The 20,494-nt window shown below is 39.9% G+C and overlaps 1 protein-coding gene across 1 annotated transcript in view; it reads left to right on the top strand.

Moving 5' to 3' along the window:
- piezo1 (piezo type mechanosensitive ion channel component 1 (Er blood group)) overlaps positions 1 to 20,494 on the top strand; it is a 158,170-nt gene that overhangs the window by 116,989 nt on the left and 20,687 nt on the right. The window contains exons 28-39 of the mRNA XM_081358792.1: positions 2,255 to 2,344; positions 3,394 to 3,470; positions 3,616 to 3,693; positions 3,783 to 3,883; positions 4,012 to 4,123; positions 5,640 to 5,723; positions 7,762 to 7,946; positions 10,057 to 10,172; positions 10,727 to 10,882; positions 11,496 to 11,754; positions 15,644 to 15,832; positions 18,624 to 18,978. Coding sequence (XP_081214918.1) covers positions 2,255 to 2,344; positions 3,394 to 3,470; positions 3,616 to 3,693; positions 3,783 to 3,883; positions 4,012 to 4,123; positions 5,640 to 5,723; positions 7,762 to 7,946; positions 10,057 to 10,172; positions 10,727 to 10,882; positions 11,496 to 11,754; positions 15,644 to 15,832; positions 18,624 to 18,978 — 1,802 coding nt within the window. The remainder of the gene's footprint in view (positions 1 to 2,254; positions 2,345 to 3,393; positions 3,471 to 3,615; positions 3,694 to 3,782; positions 3,884 to 4,011; positions 4,124 to 5,639; positions 5,724 to 7,761; positions 7,947 to 10,056; positions 10,173 to 10,726; positions 10,883 to 11,495; positions 11,755 to 15,643; positions 15,833 to 18,623; positions 18,979 to 20,494) is intronic.

Here is a 20,494-nt window from a genome sequence, read left to right as displayed (position 1 = left end):
GAGCCCAAGAGGATGCCACACTCCGGGTGGAGTGGGCCGTCACACCAAGGGAGCATGGTCGACCTTGCTGCTGGTAAGCCAAAGCAATGGCGTCCACTATCCAGTGAGACAACCTTTGCTTGGAGAGAGCCTTTCCCTTCAGCTTCCCACCATGACAGACAAAGAGCTGGTCTGAAGTCCTGAAACAATGCGTTCTGTCTACGTAAGCACGGAGGGTGCGTACTGGACAGAGCAGTGCCAAGGCTGGGTCTGCCTCCTCCAAGGGCAGCGCTTGCAGGTTCACCACCTGGTCTCGAAAGGGTGTGGTGGGAACCTTGGGCACATATCCAGGCCGGGGTCTCAGGATGACGTAAGAGTTAGCCGGTCCAAATTCCAGGCACGCTTCGTCAACTGAAAATGCCTGCATGTCCCCTACCCTCTTGATGGAGGCCAATGCAACCAGGAGCACTGTCTTCATTGACAGGAACTTAAGCTCCACTGATTGCAGAGGCTCAAAGGGAGCACTCTGCAGGGCAGTTAAAACCACTGAGAGGTCCCAAGAGGGAACGAGAGGAGGGCGAGGAGGATTCAGTCTCCTCGCTCCTCTCAGGAAACTGATGATCAGGTCGTGCTTTCCAATGGACTTACCATCAACTGCATCATGATGTGTGGCAATGGAGGCACCATACACTTTCAGGGTGGAGGGAGACAACCTTCTCTCCAACCCTTCTTGCAGGAAGGAAAGCACGACACTGATCGGGCCTTTCGTGGGTTCTTGAAGTTTAGAAGAACACCAGTTGACGAAGAGGTTCCACTTCAACGCATAGGCATGTCTCGTGGATGATGCTCTAGCGGAAGTGATGGTAGCCACCACCGCTGGTGGTAGGGTACTCAAACCTGCCTCGTCCTGTCCAGGAACCACACATGGAGGTTTCAAAGATCGAGCGTGCCCTCGGTCAGAGAATAAAACAGGTCGCAGTGGGACGAGTCGTGGGAGGCAAACAGATCTACCTGTGCGTCCCCGAACTGATCCCAAATCAGCTGAACCGACTGGGGATGGAGTCTCCATTCTCCAGCGAGAGGCCGAAACCGAGACAGATCAGCTGCACGGTTCAGGTCTCCCGGGATATAAATGGCTCGAAGCGACCTCAGATGCTTCTGACTCCATATGAGGAGGTGGCAGGCGAGTTTCGACATACGGCGGGAGCGCAGACCACCTTGTCGGTTGATGTACGCTACTGTGGCGGTATTGTCTGATCGGACTAATACGTGCTGACCCCTGAGCAACGCACAGAAGCGGTGCAGGGCGAGACGTACAGCCTGCAACTCGAGGCAATTGACATGCCAAAGGCGCTTGTCCAGGAGCCCGCGGCATCGTGTCCATTGCACATGGCGCCCCAGCTCATTGTGAAGGCATCTGTTGATACAACAACATGCCAGGAAACTCGTTCTATAGGCACTCCAGCCCATAGAAGACTGAGGTTCGTCCACGGGGTGAAGGTCTGACGGCAGGTCGAAGTCACTGGGACTCGGAGCATGCCGTGTTGCCTTGCCCACCTCGGGACTCAATCGCGTAGCCAAAGCTGAAGCGTCGAGAGGAACAAGGGCTGCCTCGACAACCTTCGTGAAGACGCGAGGAGACAGGGCTAGCCCGAAAGGGAGAACCGCGTACTGGTATGCCTGCCCCTCGAATTATTTATATATATATATATATATATATATATATATATATATATATATATATACTGGTATGCCTCATTTGCATATGTAAACATGACATTTCAGAAAACTTGTAATACAAAAAATGTCTGTCTCTATGTAAGTGAAAAACTGGAAAGGTTTTATGGTAATATCTATAACTTCAAAAATTTACCCTATCCACCTCTAGTGTTTCGGCTGTGAATAATGCACCTATTCTTTCAATAACAATTACAAGAAAATGGGACCCTTATTTCAAATGTTATACGGTGGATCCTTATTCAGGAGACATAGAACTTTCTAAAAATGTGGTATAACAACTTTTCCTCAAAAATGCCTACAGGGTTACACAATCTTGAAGATCCGGACCTGACTAGAATGTTTCATCATTAACTAGGTACACCTCCCTGGAGGCTGTCGTGTTCATTAGGCATCATAAATTAATCTAGGCCAATTGAATTCAAAATTGTATCTTTCCAAGTTGAGTGGAATGCAACGAAAACAGTGAATAAGTGATTGAGGTAATACGTTGGGGTGTGTATAACATAAAGTTTATTTTCTGTGTCTGTGCATTAAGGGGTTTCGAGCTTTTCCGCGCCAGCATTATAAAGAACATGCATTTCCATCAGCAGGCAGAGAAGAAGTCAATTCAACAGCTGAAGGAATCGTGAGTGAACACTTTGCCCTTTTATTTGCCATAATAAAGATAAAATGAATGAATAAAAAAAGAGTGTCCTACATATGAAAGCTTATTTTTTATTTAAAAGCTTTTTTTTATTTAAGGTGATTGCAACTTTTCTGTCTTTTTTTCTTCAGAATTCACAATTACGAGATAGAAACTTCGCAATTCTGTGAAAAACTTCACAATAACGAGATATAAACTCACAATTCTGAGGAAAAAGTAACAGTAACGAGATATAAACTCACAATTCTGAGGAAAAAGTCATAATAACGAGATATAAACGCAATTCTGAGAAAAAAAAGTCACAATAACTAGATATAAACTTACAATTCTGAGGAAAAAGTCACAATTATAAGATATAAACTCGCAATTCTGAGAACAAAAGTCACAATAACGAGATATAAACTCACAATTCTTAGGAAAAAGTCATAATAACGAGATATAAACTTACAATTCTGAGGAAAAAGTCATAATTATAAGATATAAACTCACAATTCTGAGGAAAAAGTCACAATTATAAGATATAAACTCGAAATTCTGATATAACGAGATATAAATCACAATTTTAAAAAAAGTCACAATAACGAGATATAAACTTACAATTCTGAGGAAAAAGTCACAATTATATGAGATAAACTTGCAATTCTGAGAAAAAAAGTCACAATTATAAGATATAAACTCACAATTCTGAGAAAAAAAGTCACAATAATGAGATATAAATTCACAATTCTGAGGAAAAAGTCACAATTATAAGATAGAAACTCGAAATTCTGATATAACGAGATATAAACTCACAATTCTAAAAAAAAGTCACAATAACGAGATTTAAATCACAATTCTGATTTTATTTTTTGCAATTCTGAGTTCATAATTTGCATAAACACAAATTGCAAGCACAAATTTGAGAGAAATAAAGTCCAAATTGAAAGTTGCAATTCCTTTTTTTTATTTTTTTTTATTCCATGTTGGACAGAAGCTTCCATAACTTATCGAGCTCTAGTCACTCTATATATTCAATCTTCATGTTTCCTCAGGATGAATCGCATACGTGAAAAACAGCAGAAGTACAAGGAAGGACGCAAAACTTCTGATGTAGAGGAGCAGCCCGCAGGTACAGATGCATCAACATTTAAACTAATATAACATTGATCAGCTGTGGTTTAAAGTAAGAATGAATAAGTGATGTGATGTGATGCATGAAATCTGTACCCAGGAAATGAGAATGTGTGTGTATGTGTGTGTGTTTCACCTCATAGACGCCAAGGGAAAGAAGAAAGAGAGACAGTTGTCAAAGTCCAAACGATGGGAGTATCCTTGGATGGATCATGCGACTGGTATATGTCAAGCTTAATAAAATGAACATATTTTCAGGGAAGCAAAAATGCTGCAGTAGATTAAATATCGGTGATTGTCTTTGCTTTAGTGTTGCATTCTGGGGAATATTACATGTTTGAGTCTGACAGCGGAGAGGAAGATGAATCCTTTCAGGAGGAACAGAAACCTCGCAAACAAACGGCCTTTCAGGTGAAACGCGCTTGTATTTAGTTTGCTCTCTGTTGTATGTTTGGTAAGGCGGTTGTTGCAGGGATACGTGTTTTACGTGTGTGTGTGTGTGTGTGTGTGTGTGTGTGTGTGTTAAATGTTTCCCGCAGCTGGCGTACAATGCTTGGGTCACCAGTGCCAAAGAAGCGCTGAAAGAGCGTCAGCAGAGGCAGAGAGAGCAGAGAGCCGAAGCAAAGAAACAACAAACCTCTCAGGCTTCAGGTTAAACGCAGACATATGAAACATACAGCGATATATTTCCCAGGCAACAACATAGTGTCGGCCCAGATCCGGCCCACATCCGGTACCAAACGTGCCGCACAAGTCCTGAAAAGTGAAGCCAAAACATCTCGATCGCCCCCCAGTGGCTGGTCCCAGTATAGCTCATAAACCCAGAGTCTCGATTGCCCCCCGGTGGCTGGTCCCAGTATAGCTCATAAACCCAGAGTCTCGATCGCCCCCCCGGTGGCTGGTCCCAGTATAGCCCCCCGGTGGCTCGATCGCCCCCTGGTGGCTGGTCCCAGTATAGCTCATAAACCCAGAGTCTCGATCACCCCCCGGTGGCTGGTCCCAGTATAGCTCATAAACCCAGAGTCTCGATCGCCCCCCGGTGGCTGGTCCCAGTATAGCTCATAAACCCAGAGTCTCGATCGCCCCCCGGTGGCTGGTCCCAGTATAGCTCATAAACCCAGAGTCTCGATTGCCCCCCGGTGGCTGGTCCCAGTATAGCTCATAAACCCAGAGTCTCGATCACCCCCCGGTGGCTGGTCCCAGTATAGCTCATAAACCCAGAATCTCCGTCGCCCCCCGGTGGCTGGTCCCAGTATAGCTCATAAACCCAGAGTCTCGATCGCCCCCTGGTGGCTGGTCCCAGTATAGCTCATAAACCCAGAGTCTCGATCGCCCCCCGGTGGCTGGTCCCAGTATAGCTCATAAACCCAGAGTCTCGATCGCCCCCCAGTGGCTGGTCCCAGTATAGCTCATAAACCCAGAGTCTCGATCGCCCCCCGGTGGCTGGTCCCAGTATAGCTCATAAACCCAGAGTCTCGATCGCCCCCCCGGTGGCTGGTCCCAGTATAGCCCCCCGGTGGCTCGATCGCCCCCTGGTGGCTGGTCCCAGTATAGCTCATAAACCCAGAGTCTCGATCACCCCCCGGTGGCTGGTCCCAGTATAGCTCATAAACCCAGAGTCTCGATCGCCCCCCGGTGGCTGGTCCCAGTATAGCTCATAAACCCAGAGTCTCGATCGCCCCCCGGTGGCTGGTCCCAGTATAGCTCATAAACCCAGTCTCGATCGCCCCCTCAATCGATAAACTGTGCTAACCGTTTCTGCGAGAATGTGTGTGTGTTAGTGTGTTAGTGTGTGAGTGTGTTAGTGTATGTTAGTGTGTGTTAGTGTGTGTGTGTGTGTGAGTGTGTGCGGGACTTTGATATCGCGGCTCCACTTCATGTTCACTAATGCGCAGAATCAGGTCTCAAATCAGCGCAAGATGTCAGCACCATATAGCGACACTTGGCAGCTTCACTTTTCACCAATGGAAGAGAGTGAAGGGGCGTCGTCCATCTTTTTTTACAGTCTATGTCTGGTACACACGGATTCCACACGGGCCGGATGTGGGCCGGATCTGGGCAACACTTTGTTGCTTTCTGGGTTTACAAGTAGACAAATCAACCAGTTCCACATTTGATCTTATTACAGTGGTATATTGAGATGTTTGTTTCTCTCAATGGGCATCAGGTGATGCTGAGGAGGATGGAGCAGTTTTTGATGTTGGGAATTCCCAGGAAGTGGAAGAAATGCAAGAGGAAGGAGAAGATGTGGGTAAGTAAGCAATTTCATCCCTGCTAGATATTCCATGTTCACTAATTATTGGAAAGTGGAAGCATTTATGAACAACAGCAATGAAGTGGAATAACTGGAATAATGAAGTGCTAATGTACTCCATTTGGTGTGGAAGAAGTCGCCAACGCTCTGCTGATTCCAATGCTAAAGCGTTCCAAACTTCCACTGGCATTAATATCAGCACAGAAACTGTGCGGCGGGAGCTTCGTGGAGTGGGTTTCCTCACATCAACTTGTACAGTGCCAAGCGCCACCGGACTCTAGAGCAGTGGAAACCTGTTCTGTTCTGACGAATCACGTTTCTCCGTCTGGCAGTCTGATGCACTGCGTCCGAAATTGAATACTTCCCTACTATATAGAATGCAAAATATGCCAACAGATTAGTATATATCCGAATACATTTACAAAAAAAATGCTGTTCTTACTCAGTATTTTTGTCTTGTTTCCAGTCCAAATATCAAACATTTCTTAAATCAAGATCCATTTACTAAAGTAATAAAAATGACATTAGATATTAAGTTTTGTTTTCTGGGGAAATAAATCAAAATTAAGTGAGTTTTTGTTTAAAACAAGCTAAATTATCTGCCAGTGGGGTAAGAAAAATAATCTTGTTCCTGTTTGAACTAAGATTATTTTTCTTACCGCATTAGCAGATCATTTTGCTTTTTTTAAACGTCAACTTACTTAATTTTGATTGATTCCCCCGGAAAACAGGACATAATATCTTATGGCATTTTACTCATCTAGCAAATGCTTCTTGATTTAAGAATTTTTTAGATATTTGGACTGCAAACAAGACAAAAATACTAAGTAAGAAGAGCATTTTGTGCAGTGTAGTATTTGAAAAACAGTAGCCGGAAAGTACCCGGATGACCTGATATTTCCGGTGAGATTCTGAAGTGTGCATCCGATGGACTCTTTGCTATCCCATGAGGCATCGGGAGAGGCTTTATGACTGGCAGTGAACCAACGCGACTGATGCTGGTAGATCACGTGACAGTAACAACATGGCGGATTTAGCATTAGTCGTAATTTCATTCATAGAACACGTTTTTTTTTTTACGGTTTCAAAGTTCAAATTCAGATGTAGTTCCTACTCTGACAGTATGCAGTTTCGGATGCTCTGTGGGTTTGGCGGATCCCAGGAGAACGTTTCCTGCCCGACTGAAGAGTTTGGTGGAGGAGGGATGATGGTGTGGGGTTGGACCCTTTGCTTCCAGTGAAGGGGAATCTTAATGCTTCAGCACACCAAGACAATGCTCTGCTTCCAAATTTGTGGGAACAATTTTGGTGAAGACCCTTTTCTATCCCAGCATGCCTGTGTCCCAGTGCACAAAGAAAGGTCCATAAAGACACAGCTGGATGAGTTTGGTGTGGAAGAACCAGACTGGCCCTGATCTCAACACCTTTGAGATGAACTGGAACGAAGATTGCAAACCAGGTCTTGTCGTCCAGCACCCGTGCCTGACCACACAAACCCTCTCCTGGATTAATTGGCAAAAATTCCCACAGAAACACTCCAAAATCTCATGGAAAGCCTTCCCAGAGGAGTGGAAGCTGTTGTAGCTGTAAAGGGGGACCAGCTCCATTTAATGCATTTATTAATTATGTAATGCTCAGGTGTCCCAGTACTTTTGTCCATACACTGGACCTAAATAACACATCCGGTTTAATGACACAAACATTTGAGCTTAAAGGAGTAGTTCACTTCAGAATTTAAATTTCCTGATGATTTACCCACGTCTTCCAAGATGTTTATGTCTTTCTTTCTTCAGTCGAAAATAAATAAAAAATGGTGATAAAAAAATCCTGCAATGTTTTCCTCAAAAACCTTAATTTCTTTGCTACTGAAGAGAGAAAGACATGAACATCTTGGATGACATTAGTAAATTATTAGGAAATTTTAATACAGAAGTGAACTAATCCTTTTAAAATGGAGATTTATCACCGCCTAACCACAAGCAACTGAAAACAAGCTGAATTTCACAACATCCTCGTGCATCTTTCTGATTTTACAGTATCTCAGGGCACTGGCAGTGATGTAGTGCAGAGGATTCTGGACATACTGAAGTTCCTTTGGGTGCTTTTCCTAGCAATGGTGGACGGATTCACCTTGTGGCTCAACATGCTCACCAAACAGTATGTAGACACTTCGATGGTCCTCTGTGAGGAGCGCTACCTCTTCATCCACAACATCCGCCAGGTGGGGCACTCACCTTCATTTACACAGCGCTTTTAACAATACAGACCGTTTCAAAGCAGCTTTACAGTGATAATAGGAAATTACAGTAACGAGATTGTTTTGGCTTCACAACAGCTCTAGAATAAAGTTAGTTTCACTTCTGTTGTAAAGATCATTACCCAGCAAGCAATTTTGTGTTTAAAAGACGTCTAATAGGCGTCCAAACACAGCCCAGACGTCTAGGCTAAAACAAGACAAAATTGGAAATTTAATAGACGTCTAAACCATCGCTCAAGAATAGACTAGTCATCAATTAGATAAAGAAATGAGTGAAGAAATGAAACCAAACACTTTGTAATCACTGTTGACTTTGCTTAGTTATATCTCGCAAGTTATTTTGGCAAAAACAACATGTAACCAAATTCAAGGTTATTTTGGCTAGAAGTGTGTTACTCATAGCCGGACTATATCGGGTCTATAGTTAGCAGGGTTTGAAATTAACTTTTTCACTCACCGGCCAATTTGTCTACTAAATTTTTAAGTTACTGGCCATTAGGGCTTGCATAGACTAGTCGAGTAGTCGATAGATCGACTACTTCAACCACTAGTCGACGCTGTCGGAAACAATCGACTACTCGAGCGTCCATTAACCATAAATGAATTAAAAATGGCGAACGTCACCAACAGACACCACACGTCAGATGTGTGGAAGTATTTCATCAAGGATGGCAAAAATAATGTAATTGGCCAACTCTGCAAGAGGCCGTTCACATATTGCGTCTAAAAACGTGTGGAAAGCGCGCGCGGCCGTGCCGCTGTCTCCTACAAGCGCTTGCGCTCCCGTGGCGTCTGTCGTTGCTATGCAACCAAACTGCGCTCTACATGATGACGACGAGGACGTATCATTCAGCAAAGGATTAGTTTATTTCTAGCCCTCGCATTAGCTTTACTACTAGACATTTCTGGAGATGAGAAGGAAAAACCCGCCTGGAAAAACTAGCGCACCATGTTGCTTTCATTATGAGTGCGCTCGCCGCGCGCCTACATTTGAAATAACGACCTTGAGCGCGAAAAAGACGCGATATGTGAACGGCCCCTAGAAGCAGACGTCTGAAATGAAAGGCAAGAACGGCCATTTATTTGGCTTTAGACTGTTACATGCAAATTTAAAAATGAAATGTCATAATTATAATGTTTTGAGAGTTTACTTATGTAATTGTTGCATTAGGCTATGAATTAATAAATGTTTATTGATAAGATCTAGCTATCTCATGTCTTTTCATTTACAGTAGCATGAAGGACGAGTAGTCGAGTAACTCGAGTAATGTTTTGATAAGAAATCGACTAGCAGAAATCAGTGGTCGTGCAACCCCTACTGGCCATTCAGAACTTCTGCTAGCCAAAAATAAATAAATAACCAGGATTAACTACGTCACATCTGTATGTATTATAACATTTGGATTTCATACATTAATTTCTTTTTCAAACAAAATCCCGTCATCCCGGCATCTTCTCCATTCCTCTTTCATCCTCGTCCTTTTCACCAAAATCGTGTTTTAGACCAATACAGTACAAAGAACATCAAAACAATGTGGGATGTTGGAAAATAAGTCTTTTCTGTTCACCAAATGCTTTTTAATCTTCGCTATTGCTTTAATGCAAATGAACAAGCGCCGTTATTTGTTGCGTAGTGACGAGTGTGTTCAAGTACGCCAGATCTGAGCAGATTCTGCGCAATACGCTGTATTTATTATATCATGATGATCAGTATTTGTGCTAAATCTGAACAGAATTGTCTTACACAAACTTCTCCAGCAAAGTGAATAAACAATAAGTAACGCCAAATTGGCCAGTGATTTAACAGTGTTGCTCGCCACAGTTGATTTATACCCGCATTTGGTGGGTGTTAATTTCAAACCCTGGTACAGTAGTTAACCTAGACAGTGAAATGACGGCTATTGCTTGCTGGGTAGATATTCAATTAGGGTCGCATACTCAACACCGCTTTAACTGAAAACAAAGAAAACTTGTAATGTGTTCTGGCCGTTCATTTGCACGACAGCAGTGTTCACTCACCCAAACACACCTGACCTGTCGTTGTCATTGTTCTCATGAAGTTTGTTGTCCACAGACGCTCTCCCGAGAGCCCACGGAGGACCAGCTCTCCCAGGACAGTGAGAATCTCACTCTCGAGACCTGTCTGGATGAGACCGACACAGACAACGCTCGCTTCAGCAGCAGCGCCAAGTGAGTCTGACCGGTTCCTGCTTTTATACAGGGTTTGGACACTGCAAAAAATACTTTAAGTCCAATCTAAAAATTCTTAAATCAAGATGCATTTAAGTAGTAAAAGGCCATTAGATATTAAGTCTTGTTCTCTGGGGAAATAAATCAAAATTTAGTGAGTTGTTGCTTAAAAAAAGCAAAATTATCTGTCAATTGAGTTAGAAAAATAATCTTAATTCAGACGGAAACAAGATTTTTTTTTGACAGATAATTTTGCTTTTTTTATGCAAAAACTCACTTCATTTTGATTTTTTCCCCCACAAAACAAGACATAATATCTAATGGCATTTTACTTATCTAGTAAATGATTCTTGATGTAAGAATTTTTAGATTTTTGGACTGGAAACAAGACAAAAATACTAAGTAAGAAGTTTTTTTTGCAGTGTATTGAAGGAGGGATTTTGGACCAATGATATTTCAGTGTGGGTTATTATCCAGCGGGATAGTTGCCAGGAGTCCAACAAAATGCCTATATTTTTCTGTCATTTATGACCAAATGTCCCATGTCTTTGCAGCGTGGTTGAGTTGGAGACACTGGGTGGTTTTGCGAAGGCCCGTGACTTTAGCAGCACGACTCTGTCTTCTGAACTCACACTTGATCTCGATACAGAACCGTTTTACAGCCAACACCCTCGACGCTCCAGAACCGCCAGCGAACTGCTCTCCGACAGGTGATATATGACATTACTGTATGATCCTCTGCGCTTATTAAAGGGTTAATCTCATGAAAACATGTTTGGATCAGTTAGAAATGATATGCTGAAGAAAGTCTGTTTTATGACTATGTCTTCTTAATTAGCTTCTTTTCATTGTATAGCAGTTTGAGCTAACACTTTATTTTGACGATCCACTTTAGACATCCTACTAACTACAAGTAACTTTGCAACTACATGTCAACTTTTTCTACTAACCTGAACCCTAACCTAACAGTCTACTAATACTCTAATGAGAGTTAGTTGACATGTAGTTGCAAAGTTACTTGTAGTAAGTAAAATATCCAAAGTGGACCACGTGAACCCAGATTGGTATACTCTGTCATCTTTGAATTGCTTAAATAAATGTATAAATTCAGCATTAGCAGAGCAACCGTGATGCATAAATAATTAAATAATTTTGTCATATTACATAAATGAGAATTTGGGAGAAAATGTGTATTAATGGTGTTAAAGGTGCATTGTGTAATATTTAGGAGGATCTGTTGACAGAAATGCAATATCATATACATAACTGTGTTTTCAGTGGTGTAAAATGACTAATGTCTTGTCTCTGTATTCTCTGCTTCAGACCCTTCAGTGTTGAGGAGTTGATACAGTCTCGTGAGTTTTACTCGACTCAGAACCGACTGCTGAAGCTGGTGTTCGCGCTCTACAATGTTCTGGCGGCTCACTCCGAGCTGGTGTGTTATTTCATCATCGTGCTCAATAACCTGGTGACGGCCTCGGTCGTGTCGCTGGTTCTGCCGGTTCTGGTGTTCCTGTGGGCAATGCTGTCGGTGCCACGACCTTCCAAGAGGTTCTGGATGACGGCCATCGTCTACACTGAGGTGGGGAGAACACACACGACGTTTCTAAAACTGGCTTGGGGATTTAATGCCAAGCCAGTACAAGTAGTATACTTATATAAACATTTTTTTTTTTTTTTTTTACTCGAATAGAACTTTTTTTTTTTTTACATTTTTAGATTATTTTTGTTTTAATTAAATATTTTGGTAACACCTCATAAAAAGGTTCATTAGTTAACTACCTTAGTTAACATGAACTAAGAATGAACAATACTTCTACAGCATTAATTAATCGCACAACATTTCTAAAACTTGGTGATTTAATGCTTCAGATAATAAAAAAATTAACTTTTTCCCCCATTTTATTATTGCGATACTCTAATACATATGATAAAAGGTTAACAAAAAATGTACTGTTGATTAAAATGCTAAATTTGGTATTACATTGTGTGTGTAAATGAATAGTCTTGGACTTGGTGCTGAAACCCAAAGCACAGGACAATAGAGACACCAGAATAACAATATTCATGATTCTGAAGCTGAAAACAGGATTATTTTAGACGAATATGCTCTTTCACTGACTAGATATATTTAATATAATGTAGGCACTTTATACTGGTAACAAGACATTTGGCATTATCAGGACCCACTAATATTACCTCATTGCATTATTATACATTATATTCAACAGTATATATAGTAGTTTAATGTAGTACTGACACTAAAACTCAGTGTCTTCTCACACAGTAATTTTTATTTTGGGTGAACTATCCACAATACATATTGTTGCATTTTTGTATTGCGACACGATATATTATTACACCCCTAATATTTAATGCTTTTTTTACATTTTATTTTATATGGTATATGGAAAACACAAAAATTAAACATTTGTACAGTTCATTAAACCTTTAGACTAAATCTTATTTTATTATTTTAAATCGTAAATTATTTTAAAATTGACTTAGATATATATATATATATATATATATATATATATATTTTTTTTTTATACATTTTAATATCAACTTTTTATTTTATTTCTAAAAAAAAAAAGTTTGCATACGTGTTTTTTGTTGACTTTCATATTGTCAGACATATTGGATGCAATTTAGTGCAGATGCTGATATTTATATGGACACAAAGCAAGATGAAATTCTGATGCTTGTAATGTAAACCAATAAGATTTTTATAAGAGTATAGCAGATACTGACATAAAATTCATATAAAAATCAGACATCACTCTATATCTGCCAATAATATGTCTTAGTACGATGATATTTAAATGCTTAGTTTTATGATCAAAACATAAAATGCAATGCAATACAATGATTGAAAGATGAATAAACCTTCCTCAAAAACCTGATGATCATATTTGAGACTCACTGAAAATAATATATAGATAATCAAGTAAACCTGAGTTGATGCTTGATCTTGAAATATTACTAACAATATAAAAGCTGAAGATTTCAAAGCTGAAAGACACGTGAAGCGCGAGCTGAAGGAGGACGTTTGTACAATCACTGTATTAGGGGTGTGCGATATGACGATTTTTGATCGTGGACGATTAAAATGTCTCCACGATCTGCTTTTGAAGAAATATCGTAGAATCGTTCCCGCTACTGTCTATTTTTCTAGTAGACTATAATTCCTATGTTTTGTCTTTGATGGGCATAAAAAACAAAAAGTCTTTGAAAAGTCAAAGATTGCTTTCTATGTTTAATCTTGTATAATTATTATTTTTTTTTTTTCCTCTGGCACTTTATTTTGTTTTTATATATTTTTTTGTGATCTATGTCTTTTTTTATTATTATTATTGTTCCTGTTATGCACTTGTTACATCTTCATTTTGGCATTAAAAAAAAAAAAAAAAAAAATATCGTAGAATCGTGCATTAGCCTATCTGTTCTGGCGCCTCTGTCCCAACATACTGAACAACGCGACGTATATTCACATAAAATGTTAACACAGCGGAACGGGACACTGGAGTTCACAAAAGTTCATAATTTGCATGTGCTTTAATGCCTTGTCGGTTAAACATTTAATTAGCGTGCTGATGCGCTGTTCTAACGCATGCATTTCTCAGCGCGTAGCCTACATGTGAAGCTCACACACATGCACAACGCCTGTCTACCAGCGCCTGGATACTGGACTAGTTAAGTTATCTTTCGACACTTATTGTGCTTATACTGTTAAATACACACAAAGGTTTACATAAACAAAGTCGGTTATGTCTAAACTGAAAGTAAACTTGAGAAAACTGAGAGAAAATCTGCTTGTCAAATGCGTGTATATTAAACGCGTCGCGCGCAACTCTTAAAGAGACAGTAGTAATAGTAAACAGACACGCTGCCGCTTGTCTTTAAAGGGATAGTTCACCCAAAAATATCTCATCATTTACGCACTCTAATGTTGTTCCAAACCTGTATTAATTTCCTTCTAATATATTCTAATATTTTTCTAATATTCATATTTTGAAGAATGTGGCTATCCAAACAGTAGCTGGTCCCCATTGACTTCCATAGGAGAAAAATATACTATGGTAGTCACTGGGGTACATCAACTGTTTGGTTACCCACATTCTTCAAAAATAACTTTTATTTTCAACAGAAGAAAGAAACTTATTCGAGTTTAAAACAACTTGAGAGAGTAAATTATGATAATTTGAATTTTTAGGAGAACTATCCCTTTAATGTTAATAAAACAACAAAATGCAAAGAGAAAATCACTCACTGCTCTTGACTGATAACTTTAATAGTAGCTTTAGTATCAATCTATAATTTATATAGTGAAGTCTGTTCTGTTTTATTTTCGTATTTGTTCATTTACTTTCTGCAATGCTACTGTAAAATACACCTGTAGCTGAAAACATAAAGCACTGTTAGCCTATTTAATTTTTATATTAAGTTGTTTATGTGTAATGTGTATCTTTAATCTTAATATTTAATAAAGAAAATAATGACAAATATTTTTATCTTTGCCCCTGTCCACCATTTTTTTATTTTTTTTTTATTTTGTTACCTAAGGCATTTTTTTTTAGAATATGGACATTAGATTGGCTGTAATGCTCAATCACAAAATAGTACAACCAACATAAAAAGAATCGTGATAAAATCGTTAATCGTGATTTTCCTGAAAAAAATCGTGATATTATATTTTTGCCATATCGCCCACCCCTACACTGTATACTAAAAGACTTTTACTGGCTAAAAATGTCTGAACTATCAATCATACGACAGAAGGCATAAAGTGCGAGATAGTTTTGATCATGTTTATCATGTAGAGGCATTAGAAGTGTGCGCATTAAATATGATACAGCAGGCTTTATAGAGTCAACATGTCGTCCACTTTTATGAAAGCTTTGATACTTTGCATATTAAACGATTGCATTTGGACGATGTTGAAGAAATATGCGATAACTCATTAAATAATGCAATATTCGATATGCGATACAATAATGCTTAAAGTGTGTAAAATAAACTTAAATTATATTTAAAATATGTTTAAAATTTATTTAACCTACATGCGTCTTTTTGTGAAGAGAAATCATCCCTACAGCTTCTGCCAGTGAACATCAGTGTTTTACTGCATATCAGAAGTGTTATTTTAACATCAGTGTAAACCACGGGGGTTCAGGGGTTCAGGTTATCCTACATTAGGGTTATTTAACAACACAAACTGAATAATCAAATGTAAAAATAAAACACTGTTTAGTTTTCACTGTATGAATTAAATATATCCTGATTCTTATTAAAGCTACAAAAGTGATTCAGCCGAGAGTGAGTGATTTTCTCTTCGTCTTTTGTTCATGACTCCAGTTATTGCGAGCCGTCGTGATACGCATATCACGATACATACATTTGCGATATTTCGATATATTGTGCAGCCCTGATAACTGAAGTGTGTGTGTGGCCTGATGTGTCTCCCACAGGTCATGGTGGTGGTCAAATACCTGTTTCAGTTCGGCTTCTTCCCGTGGAACAGTGAGTATGAGCTGAAGCTGAACGAGGACAAGCCCTTCTTCCCTCCACGGATCCTCGGCCTGGAGAAAACCGACAACTACATCCGTTACGATCTGCTTCAGCTTCTGGCGCTCTTCTTTCACCGCTCACTTCTCCAGGTATTTTATTTCGGGGTTTTTTCTTGTGCAAAAAGTATTCTCGTCGCTTGATAAACTTAAGGTTGAGCCGCTGTAGTCACTTGGACTATTTTAACGATGCCTTTACTAACTTTCTGGGCCGGCAAGTTTCAATCAACAAATTAATCTCACTCATACTGTCATAAATTACTAAAACGTCATTCGAATTTGACAAATAATACATTTTATGCAACAATGCAGGGGAAACTGCAGCAGTGCTTAACTCACACCCGAACTATAGTACTGTGCAAAAGTCTTAGGCATGTTAATCCCATAAAAAAATATATATTTTAAGTTATTTCTATCTTTTGCTGTAGTGTGTCAGAAGGAAATATCAGTTTACATTTCCAAACATTCTTTTTGCCATTAATTGTAATAATCCAGTGAGATTTGTGTCTGCACAAGGAGTCTGACAACAGCCGGTCTGATCTGATCTCACCATCATCGAGTCCGTCTGTGATTACATGAAGAAACAGAAGAAACTGAGACAGACTAAATCCAGAAGAACTGCGGGAACGTCTCCGAGACGCTTGAAGAAACCTTCCTGCAAAGCTCCCTGAGAAACTATGCGCAAGTGTACCTGGACAAAAGCCGTTTTAAACGCAAAGGGTCGTTACGCCATATATTGATTTGAATTAGTTAATAGAAGTTAAACCATAAATAAATTCAGTTTGTGATTTTTATTTGTGAAAGCATTCTCACTTTACAGCATTTTAACACGAGTGCCAGTGCTATTCACAGTAGCTTTGCAGGAAGGTTTCTTCAAGCGTCTCGGAGACGTTCCCGCAGTTCTTCTGGATTTAGTCTGTCTCAGTTTCTTCTGTTTCTTCATGTAATCACAGACGGACTCGATGATGGTGAGATCAGATCATACCGGCTGTTGTCAGACTCCTTGTGCATACACAAATCTCACTGGATTATTACAATTAATGGCAAAAAGAATGTTTGGAAATGTAAACTGATATTTCCTACTGATACACTACAGCAAAAGATAGAAATAACTGACTTATAACCATTTTTTTGGGGGGGGGTATTAACATGCCTAAGACTTTTGCAAGGTACTGTATAAATTTGTGAATTAAACTCACTGCAACTGTCGACAGTTTCTTTTCCATGTATCATTGTATTATATCCATGTGTGTGTTTACAGTCAAACCATATAAACCAGTGAAGTCGTCTCGCCTGCACTCGAGGCGGTGACATGAGCTCCACTGAAAGTCTTCTTTCCTATTGGTTGTCACTCGCGAAAATCGCTTCTCATTTGCATAAAGTTAAAATTAAGCCCATTCACACTACAAGCGGCAAAGCGACACGATACCATTCATTTCAATGGGGAGCGGGCGATTTCCGGCGACACGCGCGACAGCGACCGACTTTGAGCGACTTTCAGGAGCGACAACCAATAGGAGTGAAGTCAGTGGGGTGCACGTGATCCGTCACTCTTCAGTGCCGAGTCCGACCGAGGCTAGTTGAATGAGAAGCTAATTTTAGCAGTCAGAAACGGTCCTATAATGTATGATGGGTCTCTGTGTACAGACAGTGGTACTCGTCATGCTGACTCGAGACTGAATGGTTTCGTGAACCCAGATAGACCGACATTTGTCCGTTTGCTGCAGTTAAATAGCCGCGATAGCAAAGAGCACTCGCTGTTTCTCGTTCATCTTTAATATTATGCATTTTATGTACTAATTTAATTTATATTTAGACTTTTCCTTACAAAATGTTTGTTTGTAGCAGCAAAAAAATGGATTTGTTGTCTACAACATGGAGTAACATCCGTGAATGTCACTCTCAACTAGGGCTGTCACTTTTATGAAAAAATCCTGTTCAATTTTTGAGACATAAGTGTTCATTGAATCGATTGTAAAATCGAAAATTGAAAAATAAAACGCCATATATGGGCAAATCCACGGACAACTAACAGGCTTTAGGACGAATGTAAAGAGGGCGCGCCGCGCCTGACGCGCACAAGTCAGCAATATTTCTGATGATTTATTGGCGTGAAGTTTCGCGCACAATGACTAGTGCAACATTCTCGAAAAGCAATAAGCATAGTGGACTGCCATAGCACGCAGCATATGAAAAACATTACCTCATTCTTCAACATGGCTGTGTTTACGATTAGAAATGCCAAACAAATTTCGCCTATGTAGGCGATAGACCGTTGCCCGAATCTGTACCTGAATGCATGAGACTGTCTGAATACCGGGAAAATTCACAGTTTTGTAGTAAAAAGAGACACATTATGCAGAAGGATCATTGCTGTTATGCGTGTTTGTCAGAGCCTGCAGTTGCAAATGACGCGCGTTCGCTGCGGGCATATATGCGGGCATAACATGACGAGCTGGACGCGCTCCGAGAAAAGACCGTTAAAATCGATTCCCTATTTTCGTTTTCGAAACTTGCGTTGGTTGGTCCGATCGATTGTGCAATCGATTTTCGAACGTAAAGTGACAGCCCTACTCTCAACATTACTAGGCAACCAGTAGTGGGAACGCCTACTAGCGACCTCATCGCAAGCCACTGGCGACATGCAGCGACAAAGTTGCTTGTAGTGTGAACGCAGCTTTACGTAACTTTTGTCGCGTCTCGCGTCGCTTCACATTCTGTCGCCAACGGCCACCGTCGCTCATGTCGCCAGAAGTCGCCAGTGCTCCAGTGAAACGAATGGGATCGTGTCACTGCGTGTCGCTGGCGGTGTGAACGGGGCTTTAGGTAGTTAACTAATGAACCTTATTGTAAAGTTTTCCTTTTTTGTCTTTGCGTCTCTCAGCGTTATGGTCTCTGGGACCAAGAGGGCTCTCTGGAAGATAAGAGCAAGAGCAAGAATGAACGAGATGAGAAAGTCTTTCAACTCTCGGATGAAGAAGAGCCCGACACGGAGGTTATGTCAACGACACCGTCCGCAGAATCACCGGCCGATGCTGAGATACACACCGCCCCGGACCCCGACACACACACACACACCACAGAAACACTCGACCCGGACCCCGACACACACACACACACCACAGAAACACTCGACCCAGACCCCGACACACACATTGAAACACTCGAGACCGCGAAGGAGGAGGGAAAGAAGAAGAGTCGCTTCCTTCGCTTCCGAAAGAAAAAATCCTCAGAAATAGGTGTGTTGAAAAACTGGTTTATATTTGGTGTTGGGAATCGAAAGTCGATGCTTTACTCTGGAATCGGATACGGAAGCTTGTTTCCGGCACAGAATTAAACATTTTAAAAGATAATTGCGACATTTTTTATCTCTCAATCTCAGAATTACGAGATATAAACTCACAATTCTGACTTTTTTCCTCAGAATTGCAAGTTAATATCTTTATTTTTACTTTATATCGCAATTCTGAAATAAAAAGTTAAAATTGCGAGACGTAAACTCGCAGTTGTAAGAAAAAAAGTCTGAATTGTGAAATAAAAAGTCGCAATTACCTTTTTTAATTTTTTATTTTGTGGCGGAAACAAGCTTCCATTGACATCAGACACTTATTATAAAATTATATAATTAATAATTAAGTCATTAATCTCGATTCCGCTTATCGATTCCTGCGATTTCTAAGCAATTCAATCACATTTTTTCTCATATAGTGTGTGAATACTGAATTGAGCTCTTTTTTTGCCCTTGAAGGATCAAATACACTCAAAATTGTCAAAATATCCTCGCAAGTGAACATAAAAAGTTGGGAAACCAATCAGATGTGTGTCAGTATATTAGATCCGTGCATTCAGTCTTAAAGTGACAGCAGCCTAATAAACCCGTTAATGTTGATCAAACCGCAAAAGATGAAGAGAAAATCACTCTCTGCTCTTCACTGAATAACTTTAGTAACTTTATTTTTTTTTTACAAAATCTGTTTTATTTATAAAAAGAATACTATGTAGTGTTATTTTACAGCCGATTTCAATTTCGGTATCTGAACTTTCTTTAGTTGTATTTATGCGCTATTGCTAATTTGTTTATTTGTTCTTATTTTATTAGTGACTGTTTACTTGTCTTTAACAGTGTTGCCAACTATTGTGAAAGTAGCTAAAGCCTGCTCAAAAACTAGCTTAATGTCGCTAGATGATGTAATGCAATATACAATATAATATATAGCTGAATGTCCAATAAAGCTGTTCTCATTTGCATACTTTCTGTCAGATAATGGAACGAGTGTGATATAGTGATGGACTACATGTTAACCAGCAGTCACTAGATTTGTTGCAATCACTTTTTGAAAGATTTTTTTTTTTTTTTTTTTTGCTAAATGGGTCTAAACAAGTCGTTAACATAACGACAGTCACTATTGGCAACACTGTGCTTTAATAATGTTTTAAATTTGCATTAGTTAGGCTAGTATTTTTTGCTGTGGTATTTTTGTTCATTGTTTGGAAGCTTGTTTCCGCCACAAAATAAAACATTTTAAAAGATAATTGCGACTTTTTAGCTCACAATTGCGAGTTTACATCTCGCAATTCTGACTTTATTTCTCTTAATTGTGAGATTTAAAGTCCAATTCTAAGGAAAAAAAGACAGACTTTTTTTTTTTTACCTCAGAATAGTTTATATCTCACAATTCTTTGTAACTTTATAACATGCAATTGCGACTTTATTTCACGCAATTCTGACTTTATATCGTGCAATTCTGACTTTAT

Source organism: Scardinius erythrophthalmus (genome assembly GCF_964197995.2).
Source record: "Scardinius erythrophthalmus genome assembly, chromosome: 2".
Taxonomy (NCBI): domain Eukaryota; kingdom Metazoa; phylum Chordata; class Actinopteri; order Cypriniformes; family Leuciscidae; genus Scardinius; species Scardinius erythrophthalmus.
This window is presented reverse-complemented; position numbering and strand designations above follow the sequence as displayed.